Here is a 13,283-nt window from a genome sequence, read left to right on the forward strand (position 1 = left end):
GAACTGCAAATACTGCACTGAATTATGACTCGCGAAGTTATAAAGGCAGCACAATACTGCGCTGCGAAAAGTATCATGATCTGCCATTTAGATGTGGTATACGGAGGTCTTTGAGAGCCATTGTACCTTGTAGAGAAATTGGGAAACCCCTTTAACCTGCGTTGCCTTCAGTGCCAGGAAAGTTACATGGTTTTGTGTGAAAATAGGAGCTAACACCCTCACACACACACACACAAACATACACATACTGTGTGCACGACAGCTTACTGTTGAAGTGAATTCCTGCCAGTGTTGACAAGGTATATTTACTTCAACATGCGTGTTCTCTACATATATTGAGAAGTTGTCACTGCACTGACATACTGCAGTTGATAGCTTATCTCTGAGATATGTGTCACTCTGTAACCCAAGATGCCAGGCAGGGAGGAACACAGAGAGCCAAACAGCAGAGCCTATATACCAGTGATACTTAACTTATGGCCCACGGGCCAAATCTGGCCCCCAAAATCTAAAATCCTAGAGATATCTTAAATTCCTAGAAATGTCCTAAAGTCCTAGAAATCTCTTAAAATCCTAGAAATGTCCTTCAATCCTAGAAATGTCCCAAAATCCCAAAAATGTCCTAAATTCCTAGAAAGGAAAATTCCTGCTCACATCCTAGAGAAGTCCTAAAATTCAAAAACATCCTAAAATCCTGGAAATATCCTAAAATCTTGGAAATATCCTAAAATCTTGGAAAAGTCCAAAAATTCTAGAAATGACCTAAAATTCTAGAAACGACCTAAAATCCTAGAAATGTAATGAAGTCCTAGAAATGACCTTAAATCCTCAAAAAAAGGACTGACATGCTACGAAAGTCCTAAAATCGTAGAAATGTCCTAAAATCTGAGAAATGTTCTAAAATCTGAGAAATGTTCTAAAATCCTTAAAAATGTTCTAAAATCCTAGAAACATCTATGGGGCTGCTGCAACTGGCAAGCAAGTCAAGTTGAGTATCACTACACTATAAAAAAGTTTAAATTAGTCTTTATAGTAATGTATTTCTAAAACAGTGTGTTGCACGGTTGAATTACACCAACATGGGAGCTCTTTGCTGTGTTTGTTTGAGCTATTGGTGCACTCATTCAGACTGCATCATGCCACCTACAGCTGTTTAAAAAAAGTGGGCCTTGGATCTGGTCCAAGCAACCTGCAGCCCAGTTTGTCAGCAGTAAAAAGTAATCCAGAGCAACGACAGGAAATGACCCCTGAACGCTGTGTGCTATAAGGAGACAGATGTTGACATATAGCAGCCTGTGGATACTCATGTCAGGAAAGTCTTGCACGATAAGATACAAGAGCCCAGTCGTGAAGATATTTATATTGTATGTTTCTGCAAGCTGTGGATATGTTCTATTCATACATTTCATATGTAACATATCAAAGTTTCAAGTCATGTGGTGTATGAGTTGACTTTGTCAAGGGTGAGGGGATGGTTGATAATGTGGCTGCAAAGCTGCAGACCCTTCCTCAGAACACTGTTCAAGACCAGCACACATGATAACACCATTTTTTTTTTTTAACCACACCTGGTTGTTCTTTCTTTCTTCTTTCTTCTCTTTCTTTCTTGGCAGGATTTGTGGCACAGAATCTGGGTGTTTTAATACCAAACTTGGATGTTTTTAGCAACATGCTGTTCCCCTGTGGTGTTTGTTGCTCTGAAACAGGATGTTTTTTTTAACAACACATTGCATCATATCCCAGCAGCATTTGAGCGACATAACCTGGATGTTTTTCACCAACCTTTTCCCTGCTTTTGTGCCATCAAATGTGGGTGGTCTTTGCCAAAATATAATCTTTTATTACATATAACCAAGTGGCTTTTGTTCCTAAACCTAAAAATACCATCACCACAGCTTTATTTAGAAATGTTTCAATGTATCTGCTACAAAATAATGTACAAATTGAACTAATTTGTAGATTGCAGAAATACACAATACAAACATTTTTTTCTGACAAATGTGCAGAATTGAAAAAAAAAGTAGCCTTTTGTGCTTCATTTACCACATTCGATTTTCGGTTGAACTCTTCTAATTGGAATGCTGACCAGTTGAATGTTTAGATTACAGGTTTAATGATAAGGCTTCATGATGTGTTAATGTCAATAAAATAATTTGTTTGTGCAATTTATATCACCATGCAAGCATTGATAAATGGGAAAACACATTCCCAAGTTGTGAAGGACACTAAAACAGGCACCTTGCTAAAGCTTATCCACGGCTTCTGTTCCTGCTTTTGAATTCAGAGTGAGACAAATAAGCAATAAAGTAAATCAGTAATAAATTCCATATCACCTCCATCTAAAAACCTCAAATATTCCTGTGTCATTGCAGAATATTTTATTTTGTTCTGCCAGTGTATTTTTTTCTGGTTATGAAATCAGGATTTTTGAGGTTATTATTCTTTTAAAAATAACTCCATCCAGCAACAACGGAGCTTGATATTGAAATTAGGAGGTGCACAAACAATATGCACACAAACATAAGGCAATATGCACTTGCAGGACCTCGCATTCTCACATGATCAGTGTAGTAAAACAGCGCAACTGATGAAGAATCAAACAAACAACTGCCTTTGTTTTCATGCACAAACCCTGTGATATAAAGCAGAGAGACACTCTAGTTATGACCTTTTCAATACATCTCCTATACATATTAACCTTGTAGGTGTAACGGGAAGGTGTGGGCGGGATGGACTGTCAATGGCTGTCCTTCAGGGACGAGTGTTGTGGGTGTGGTGTGTGTGTGTGTGTGTGAGTGTGTGTGTAGAGGGGGAGGTGTGCGGCTACTATTAGCTCCACTAGTGAATGGATTCCATCAGACGACTGGCAGACTGAAGAAAGGAAACAGTGTGATTCATTTACTCCGGCGCCCACTCCCAGCTGAACAGTCAAAACACATAGACTGCAAAGTTAGGAAATGTCACGGCTCTGAATGCACAACATCAGGCATGGTGGTGTGGGATTATTCACTTAAAGAAAAGGCCGCTCACAACCATTTAACGACTGGTTGAGTCGAAGAGCAAAATGACTGATAACTAACTTAAAACAATATTCTTTTTTTAAAGCGAAATCCTTCAGCAGTTTATGTGAAGAAAAAGGTCTAACAAAAGAGCACTCTATACAGCTAAGCGTGGCAGGTGCTTGCATGCATGCTTGACAGGGCGATGCAGTTGCATTGCATTTAGTAATATTTTTGTGAGTGTTTTGGACTTGAACTACTGAATCTACTATGAGGCAGAAAATGAAATTTTGCTGATTTTGAGTCTTTTTGAGAAGTTTCTACAGACAATTTGATACTTTCCTCTCCTTTGAAAACTTGCCTCTATAAGAATCCATTGTAATTCCTGTGATTCCAAGATTACCAGGGGCGAAATGCACAAAGGATCTTATCTTATCACTCGGAATCCTCCAAAATTGTACCAAAAGCTCCTTACAGAGAGTTTCCTTTTAAGAGCAATTCTCTTACTAAGGAACTGAGAAAACTCCTAAGCTAAGAGAAGGGGTGGGTTAACTCTGTTGCCAGGGATGACATCATGTCTCATGGATGAACTTATTTATTATATCTTTAGTAAATGATCGGTAGGTTAGCAAGTAGATGTCATTTAAAAATTTGAGATGTCATAAATGCAGCAAAATAAAATATTGATGTGATAGTCCTGTATCTATAGATAGACACCTTTACAAGGTTTTAAATATTGCACCAATGTCTCCTGAAAATCTAGCTATGGCTACAAAACCAGCTTTATTTATTTAACTTGGTGGGGTTGTTGTACACTTAATATACTGTTGGACAAATTTTGGTTTGATTCTTTTTGTTTTTGGTTTTTTTTTTTTGGTCTTGCAATGCAAACTGTTTTATCTGTGGCGATAGTAATGCAAATTTGTGCAAACAATCTCTTGGTTTGTTTTGACTAATTGGCAAATAGATTGGAATTTTATCACTCTCTGCCATAAAAACATGCCTTTAAAGGTTGGCTGTATAAGTTTCAGTGACATCTAGTGGTGAGGTTGCAGATTGCAACCAACTGAAACTTCTACTGTGTGCCAAGGGTGTAGGAGAACTATGGTGGCCAACGCGAAAACAGGAATGGGCCTATCTACAATCAATATTTGACATCTAAATTCTGGTCTACTGTAGAAACAACATGACAGACTAAGTTGGCAAGGCCCTGCCACTAATGTGAATATAAATAGCTCATTCCAAAGCAAGAAAATAGAGCGATTCTAAGGTTCAGTTGATTATACACCAAAGAAAACAAAGTTATACATTTATTTATGAATATATTCAATTTTATTCAAATACATCCCCCTAAATCACATAAACTCAACAATTAAAAGTTATTTATCTTTGTAATATTCAAAACTATTGGCATGATAACAGCAGCTGACTGATTGTGAGCGTTCCTTTAGGCTACCTTGAACTTCTTTCTCAGACTTGCGATCAACTTTCAGACCTGAAATACTTTCTGAATTCCTCTCAGACTAAAAACTCCAGAGTCCTAAAGTTTGTGCTGAGTTTCTCCTAGCTCTGGCAGTTAAAGCTACTTTTAGCCTTAAGGGTGTTTTGTGAATATCGCCCCCGAATCTGTTTTCCACTATAGGTCAGCTACAGATATTTCAAGACTCTCTGGGGTTAATAACAGACACTCAAGAGGGGTGAAAGAGTCACTTTAAGACCTTTGTGAACCAGTCCAAACAAAAAGTACATGTCATATGTTTTATAAAATAGAGTATTTACTGCAGACCTTCCATTCTGAAATGCTTGCATCCATTGTCAATAAAAGAATCTGGATAACGTACCATAATGATAAGAAGTTTTAGATAAAGCAAAATGATGCCTTCAATGGCTAGCAATCTTACAGGAGTCATTATGTCTGATGATATCTCTGCATGGTTATGTAAAAGCTACAGAATATGAGGTCATTTTAAGAACCAGGTGCTCCCTGCGGTGCCAAAAATGTTTGCTTTAACATGTTTCTATGTTCTAAGGTGATATTGTCCCCATAAACACAGAGAGACACATTCAAAAGTAATGCCATGATCATCATGTTGATGTCAAATGGCTTCCATCACCTCCTCAATCAGCAGATCTGAACATCATGTGTCTTTTATGGGACGTCATGTAGAGCAGAGTGCGGGATGGATTTCCACCTCCTTCATCCCTCAAAGCTTTCCTTCTTCAATGAAGGGTAAACATCCAATTACTCACAGTCCAGAACCTGTAAGGCAGCACTACATGAGGGACTCAAACTCCTCCAAAGGGTGGTCCTACTTCCTTATTAGGCACTTGATGTTCAAACACTGTTAAAGATTTAACTTTAAAAAAATATATTTTCAAAGACATTTTCAACACCCAGAGACTGCAGATTCTCTCTGCAGAAATCTGCTTTAAAAATAGCGATAGCTAGTTAGAGCCAAGTGTGTCCAGGGGTGATTTATACAACATAAGAACTAGGCGAACACCACACACACGCACGCACGCACGCACGCACACACACACACACACACACACACACACACACACACACACACACACACACACACACACACGCACGCGCACACACACACACACAGGCACTTGACTTCATGGCCTCTGGTTTGAGGGCTTTAAACTTTAATGTTCATCGGCAGCAAAGCTGATTGTTTTGCAGGTTCAACACACAACATTAGAACTGGTACAGCTGGCACTCACAAACCCAGAATATGGGTCTGATTCAAGGTAATTAGATTTTGTTAGCTGATCTACTTACAGACGTAACATACATGCTATAGGTTACTAATATCACAGAAACTTTATCACAACTAAATGTAAAACATCCACCGACTGATTGAATTAGGTGAACTGCTCCTTGAAAACATAATCTTTCAAACTATCCAGCCTCGTCAGCTCTTTTGTAGTATTCAAGGAATTGTAGTTCCTTATGTATTAAATATTAACTTCACACAGTTTAACAATATGGTTAGGTCTGCTAACTAGAAGTGACTACATGCTTTTTTTAAATGCTTTTTATACTTTTAAATGTAAGCATTAGGTCTGTTTTATTTGTAGGAGAGGCTGCTAAGGCTGTTATTTCATTTTTTCCCCATCAAGAATATGACTGTCATGCAGCTGGTGGGAATTTTATCACACCAAAATCAGGAGCTTAACACCCATGGTGTTAAAGTCAGCACAAAAATACCCGCTTGTGTCAATTTATGTCTTAAAACCAACTCCAAATATGTTGACTTTCCCATTGGATGGATAAGATTTGTTGCTGAGATTTTTGGAACATGCCTCCACCAAGCCACCGAAAAATTAAGCCAATGTTGAAGTTGTTGGGCTTCATGAACTACTGACGTTCTTATGATGCATGAACATCGTACATGTTTTTAGGAAATACACCTCCTACAATCAGATTATGATCTGATTTAAAGAAACACACACACACTTGGCAATTTGGATTCTTAATTAGCATTGACGTCATGCAAAAATGTTACTAAAATCCAACCCTGGCAGTCATAGTAATTCATATTCTAACGTTAATTGTGATGGAATACTGTGGGAAGATAAATATTTTAGCGAGAATAATTAAATTGTTAGTATTGTATAATTCTATATTGTAATTATTCCTTTCTCAGCAATAGTACTTGAACTATTTTTTTTTTCAATTTCTATTTGTTATTATATATATAATTGTTTATTATTATAATATATATTAATATTTCACTTTTATTTTACCTTAAAGTTGCTATTTCATGTCCACCTCACTGTTCAGACCGAAACAAACCTAGATTGCAACAGTTTTTTACTTTAATATAATATATACAGTTACTGAAGCTTTACTATCTTGTGTATAATACTTGGGAGTCCTTGCATAAGTACATTAGTTCCTGAGTGAAACTCAAAAAACACTGCACAGGGTACTTATCTGCCAATGCAACCTTTTACTGTCTTAAAAGTAGAGCTAGAAAAGTCTATGCAGACTGCAATACAATGGTTTTGAACTCTAGCTACTTACTGCAAAGTGAGTTTGTCTCCAGAGGAAATTACATCATGAAACGAAGAAAACTATAATTATAAAAGAAGAGAATTTCCTACAGTAGGGTGCTTTATCCTGTTGAGACGGTCTTGTCACTCACTTCTGTAATCTGAGTAAAACTGCAGGTAAAAAAACTATATGGTCCTAACCAGTTTTTAAAAAGTTTCCTCTTCTTAGTGTTACTATTTGATCTTAGCACTGCATAGAAAACATGAATTAACTGGCAAAATGTTATTTAAAAGACTTAATTTTAAATTCTGTTCTGTCTAGAAGTTAAACTGTATTAGGATGAAAGTTAAAAAGAAAAAGTTCTAAGGAAAATGATGCTTTCAAACGACTCCCTCAGCAATAAAAAAATTCACTATATAGTGCTGTTGTACAAAAAATGCAGCATCCATAATAATATTACATGATGCCATTTTTCTTCACAATTCTTCTTGTATCAATACAATGTGCCGAGTATATCTGTATCTATATAATAAAGGCTGATGTATGAATGCCTCCCAGCATTAGTATTTTCCTTGGCGGCTCAGAGAGTCGGAGCTTATTCTGCTCCTCAGCGCAGTAATTGGTCGGTCATGTCAGGAAGACACAGTGAGAAATTGACGACTAACAGAAAATTCCTCCCTCCTGTTGTGTTCATTCGCTACTGTTGAATATTAAAAATGACACATTAAAGAACATTACCTTGAAGCACTTGACTAAAACCAATGTGAGTCCATTTTAATGGCACACTGCTCGCTCATCAGAGCCAATACTTGATAGGTATTATTATGAATTAGCTGCGCATGCATAACGGCAGGGTGGGGAGTGATAGAGGGACTCCTGTCTTTGGCAATGGAATTCACAACCTTTCTTTGGTTGTCTTAAAGGGATGGTTCTGATTTTCTTGAAGTGGGGTTATATGTGCTACTTATCCATGGTCAGTGTATTATGTACAGTAGATGTCTGTCGGCACACACTCAGTTTGAAGAAGCAGACAGGAATACCGACACAGGAGTTAAGCAATGCATTGCTGTGGATGGGCAATAGCAACAAAGCATATTTTAGCCACCTAAAAAAAGTCCCACAATAAAAATACTATCAGTTTAAGTGCATCTATACAGAAAGTATTTTCACTGCTTTACCTCTCTGTTAAAAAGACAGTTCTGACAGGAAAGACCTCAGTTCTCCTTCTCTACTTTAGTCAAAGCCACCAGACTCCATTGACAATAACAGTAATTTTAGGGTGTTGACCAGGGGAGGTGCTTCGATCAGTTAGTTAGTTTGTGTTATTGTGTGACTTTGGTGAATCCCAAATAATCCTTTTAAATGTCAAAGTTAGACAATAACACAAACAAAATAATAGTATGAGGCAGTGGTTGACCAGCAGCTCCTGTGCTCAGCAATGTCAAATCAATGTTTTTCTCAATGGATTTGGTTTTGAAGAGAGCAATATAACGACTTCATTTTCCCGTTGGAAATCAATGTCTGACATTAGGGTAAAGCAGTAATAACGTTATCAATATAGAGTACACATCAGCAAATACTGATTGTTTCAGGTGAAACTTTTTTTTTAGGTGGCTAAAATAAATTTTGTTTCTGGCCCCCATCCACAGCAAGACATTTCTTAGTATCTGTGTCAGACTTCTGCTTGCTGCTCCAAACTGGGGGCATGCTGACTTACATCTACTTAACAGAGTATACTGTTAAAAAAACTGAACTATCCCTTTAAGGTGACTGTCTCACTACAGTATGATAACCGTTCATATATGAGGAAACCGCACAGTGTGAGAAACTGACAAGCTATCTTATGCTTATTGATTTCTACTCCAAAATATGTACTTGCTTTAATAAAGGTGCAGCTGCTAAATCATGGTTCTAAAGTAATGTGTAGCCCTGCACAGTATAATCCATACTTTTATCACATCCTGCAAAACCATCTACAGAAGTGAGTGCAACTGGTGGGGCATAGCTTCTTGCTAAGCAGCACCCTATTTTTAATTATAAATGAGGCTGAACTCACTGTGACAGAGAGGAATTGCTCCTGAGAGTGAGGCCTCGGTGGCACACGAACACGGGGGTGATTGACCAAGTCACTAAAAGGTCCAGTCACTCACATCTGAGCGGGCACCAACCCACTACGCCGCCAGAGCCCTTGAGAGATCGGGGCAAGGAGAAGGTGGGGTGCCCTGTACATCCACAACCCTCCCAAGTGGGGTGGAATTTCTGTCCGCATCAATTATTCAAGAACCATCTTAGATAACACTCGCGGGGAGGATGGATGAGGTCTATTTCTGTATGGTACTTCATAAGGATGAAGACAGGAGGCATTTTTTATTTTGTGTGCTGGTGCTTCAGACACCAGAGAACCAATACTCTCCTCCGCGCGACTACGGTAAAAAAACCTGAAGTGCCTTTGAAAAATGCTTTTAACACACTCCACATTCTTCCCTCTTTGCCAACATTCCAAGATGTCAGCGCTTTGCAGGAGAGGGACACGCGTATTTCCTGCATCCTAGGAAATGTAATGTACAGTAGGTGTTGCCAAGAGGGAGCCTTATAGGTGACAAAAGCCTCAGAAAAGTGACCCTCACTCTGTCCTTTTATACTGTACCCCTTCAATAATCCTCAGATTTTCTGCTCAGAGACTCCCAGATGGGTCACACGGCTTCCATTTGTGTCATTTCCTTTTATAAGAAACCACACACAGGCTGGCTTTGCAGTCATCTGGCAGCAAATGTATTTTCTATTGACATTGTGCGACGTACAACAATGCACAACAGTGTATCACATCACAGTTGCATGTGGTCATAAGTGCAAGAGACTTGAGGCTTCCAAACAAAAGGGGCCCCTTCAGTCGATTTACTAAATATTGATAGCAATAATAGTAACTGTGTATGCACTGACTGTTAGATGATGCATCACAGACAGCTTGGGTGTGAGTGAGAGGATGAAGAAATATAAATAACACACAATTTCTTCACTGTCTATAAATTTCTCTCTAGAAAATATCTCTCATGATAATAATGGCAGTTGCAATGCATGAATGGGCGGCAGAGAGAGAATGAATGGAAGGCAAGTGGTGTTATTTGTCTTAAATAATGTCTTAAGGGCAAAGTGCTTCTCTCAAGAAAGGTGCTTTAACAGGAATTAATGTTATTGTATCTCTATGCAAACAGAAGGTAGACCTGAGTATCTTTGCTGCTGCTGGTGCTGAAGGTTTATAGAATACATGCTTCTCATGGGAGGAACAGTTTAACATTTTCCCACATGCTCATAACACTACTTTATAAATTCTCCAATCAGGGCCATTGTGCCATACTCTGGGCTCTATGCATAAGTAGTCTCTGTGGGGCCCCTGGCCTTTCTCTCTTGATCCATGTCTCAGTCATTCACTTTTACATTTTACAATGTCAGTTTGCTTCCTTTTCCTTTCCTTTCTGTCTTTTTTTTTGGAACCCTGACTTCCCTTTTCTGGGAAGAGGCATGACAGTGTGCTCCAGGAGCATAAGCAGTCACCCAGCTCAACAGTAGCAGTGTTTAGAGACTAATCCCAGTGCAGGGGCAAACTAAACCATTTTGCATCCTCAAGGGATCAAAGGGGGCTCAGTCAGCACTCCACAATTTAAAATACAAAGTTTAGTTTTTCAACCACTTTATTCAGCCAATGTTATGGCACTAATTACTTAGAAAAATAAAATCAAACTTTTCACTCCAAGCTCCCCCTACTCTAACTGGGGCCCAAGGTAATTAGTCTCACTTTACCCCGATTCCCCGATTCTTTCACTGAATATAGAAGGTAGAATAGGTAGACAGATTTATTCTTCATTTTTTAAACAAATAATAACATAATATATAATATAATATAATGCATTTCATGACGTGGTTTTACACCATCACTATGCATCCTGCAATCAGTTGGGTTAAAAAAAAAAGAAAAAGAATATTAAAGATAAGTTGCATCTTTGTGTCACTTGCTTCAAAGACAAATTCAAGGACTAACAAATCAAGATATATATATAAATTTGGGTGATAGTGCTCATGAAAACAATACCGCTTTTGTCCCCAGGGGCCGCCAAAATCAACTCAAAATGAAGGTTTCTTTAAGAGAAAAGAGCCTTGTGTGAATTAATAATGATTATTACATTATTGAACATTAACTCGGCCTACAATTTGTTAAGCACATTTGCATTCCTAATTAGCACTATTGTTTACAATCCAATTATTATCTAATTAGAACTCCTTACAAATAGGCTGTGTCTTGGACTTAAATGAGGCTCATTTTTTTTCTGCACGGTAAAAGTTGGAGAGGGATGCAGAAAATACTGACTGATATAGAAATGTGCTTGAGAGGATTGATATCAGATTCACTGGTAACAAACGTCTTATCAGCTACTTTTGTAACATAACAAATTGTGCAGAAACAGGTTGTAAACAGTGTTTTGAAATCAAGAACTGACAGCACTGGCAGCCTTTGTTTTGCTTTGTGTGCATAAACAGACCCTCTGGCGTGTGCATTCATGCTTCATGTTGATGTGTGATATTCGTGTGTTCACAGTGCTCTGCCTGCATGTCAAAGGATCTGAGACATTTTGATTGTGACCGAATATCTTCCATACGGTTATTTCTGTCACACTCTGGCTTTTTTTTTTTTGTCCGGTCCTGAGTGCGGACTGTGATGCAGAGCAGGGGACGCAGAGGGATGTATACCGAGGTCATGTGTGACCTGGGCTGGTCCCTGGTGAACATGGTTCTACTACGCTGGTTCTGTCAGTCAGATAGCCAGTCAGTCAGTTTCGAGAGGAGACTGGGAGAGAGTGAAGACACACAGTGAGAGAGAGAGGAGAGCCTCAGCAGTAAGACAAGTATTCCCTCCAGTCAATCACTTTCCACAGAAGCGCTCAAATGATGCAAGTTCTCTCGAGAGGCCTGCAGGGCGGAACTGGGTGAAGGAGGACCTAATGTCACACTCGCTACACTGAAGTCGGCTCCTGTCAATTATCATAAGAGACATGATGACTTGGAAAAGTGCGAGTGAACTCTGTAGGGTGCTCGAAGATGACCGTTTTACCGGTGTAAATAAAACAAGCATCACTGGGACTCTGTGGAAGGTGTTAATCCCCAACTAATGAACTCTGCCTCTGCCACTAGCTTCCCTGTTGCTCCCCTGGACATCTCCACCTGTGTGTGTGTGTATGTGTGTGTGTGTGTGTGTGTGTGGTCGAGGATTCAGAAAGGAGAGGGACAGGCTCCACTCTCCCGTCCCTCAGCCTGACAGGCAGAACTCAGCCACACAATTTCACGGTTTGTGGGCAGTACACACCACTGCTTTCCCATCCCTGAGACCCACAGATCCAGAGTGTGTGTGTGTGTGTGTGTGTGTGTGTGTGTGTGTGTGTATGTGTGTGTGTTTGTGTTAGCCTGTGCATATGAACACACACACACACACACACACACACACACTCCGCTATTAATACTAGGGGAAAAGAAGAAATCAAATATTAATCCTTCAACACCCACCTGGAATTGAAAAAAAAATGAGTGGACTTACCATTTTGTTATTGATTTCATGAAAATGAATTTCACAGACTTTCTCTACGATGTCTTCACTCTCAAAAGTTATGAAACCAAATCCTATGCAGAGGGAAACAGAGAAGGGGAGGGAGGGAGGGAGAGAGAGAAAGAGAGAGAGAAAGAATGAGTTAGCGGAGAGCCTTAACAAAACTTCAGGAGCTTAAAAAAGAAAAATGCAGCACAGGATGGAATATTATCACGAGCCACATCCAGAAACTATGCAGAGTACATCTGTGGAGATTGGCTCGGGCATGGAGAAGAACAAGTGAACAAGACAGACATTGTCCTCTTTAAATCAGGAATATGATGAAATCTGCCACATTATTAAGGGCACTCGAGGACCTCTTCTACAAAGAGAAGATGGAAAAACAGCACAAAGCTCATTTAATGAGATTCAGGGAGCTAGGGCCTGGCATCTGAATTTCATTAAATGCATTTTGTGTTCTTTTTATTGAAATCTCACTGTATAACAAGCCCTCGTTTTTATGTTAATGCAGGCCTTAGAATGAATGCGTCGTTGACAGTGGGATTTTCATGCCATATTTATAGGATAAAAGCTTAACCCCTCTTTTAACACAAAGACAGAGAGACGAGATGGTTTCAGACTTTTGAACACAAGTGGATTGCAATGCTCTCCTCTGTGTTTTGATGGCGATGCACAAAGCAAT

General features: G+C 39.0%; 1 protein-coding gene across 11 annotated transcripts in view; it reads right to left on the reverse strand.

Annotated features, from left to right (window-relative positions):
* LOC121952124 (RNA-binding protein Musashi homolog 2) overlaps window positions 1–13,283 on the reverse strand; it is a 338,550-nt gene that overhangs the window by 81,349 nt on the left and 243,918 nt on the right. For all 11 annotated transcript variants that reach the window (XM_088088718.1, XM_088088717.1, XM_088088720.1 and 8 more), the window contains one exon: window positions 12,593–12,675. In XM_088088718.1, the coding sequence (XP_087944844.1) occupies window positions 12,593–12,675 (83 nt within the window). The remainder of the gene's footprint in view (window positions 1–12,592; window positions 12,676–13,283) is intronic.

The sequence above is a fragment of the Plectropomus leopardus genome, chromosome 15, assembly GCF_026936395.1.
Source record: "Plectropomus leopardus strain MGB_pleo_1.0 chromosome 15, ASM2693639v1, whole genome shotgun sequence".
In the NCBI taxonomy this organism is placed as follows: domain Eukaryota; kingdom Metazoa; phylum Chordata; class Actinopteri; order Perciformes; family Serranidae; genus Plectropomus; species Plectropomus leopardus.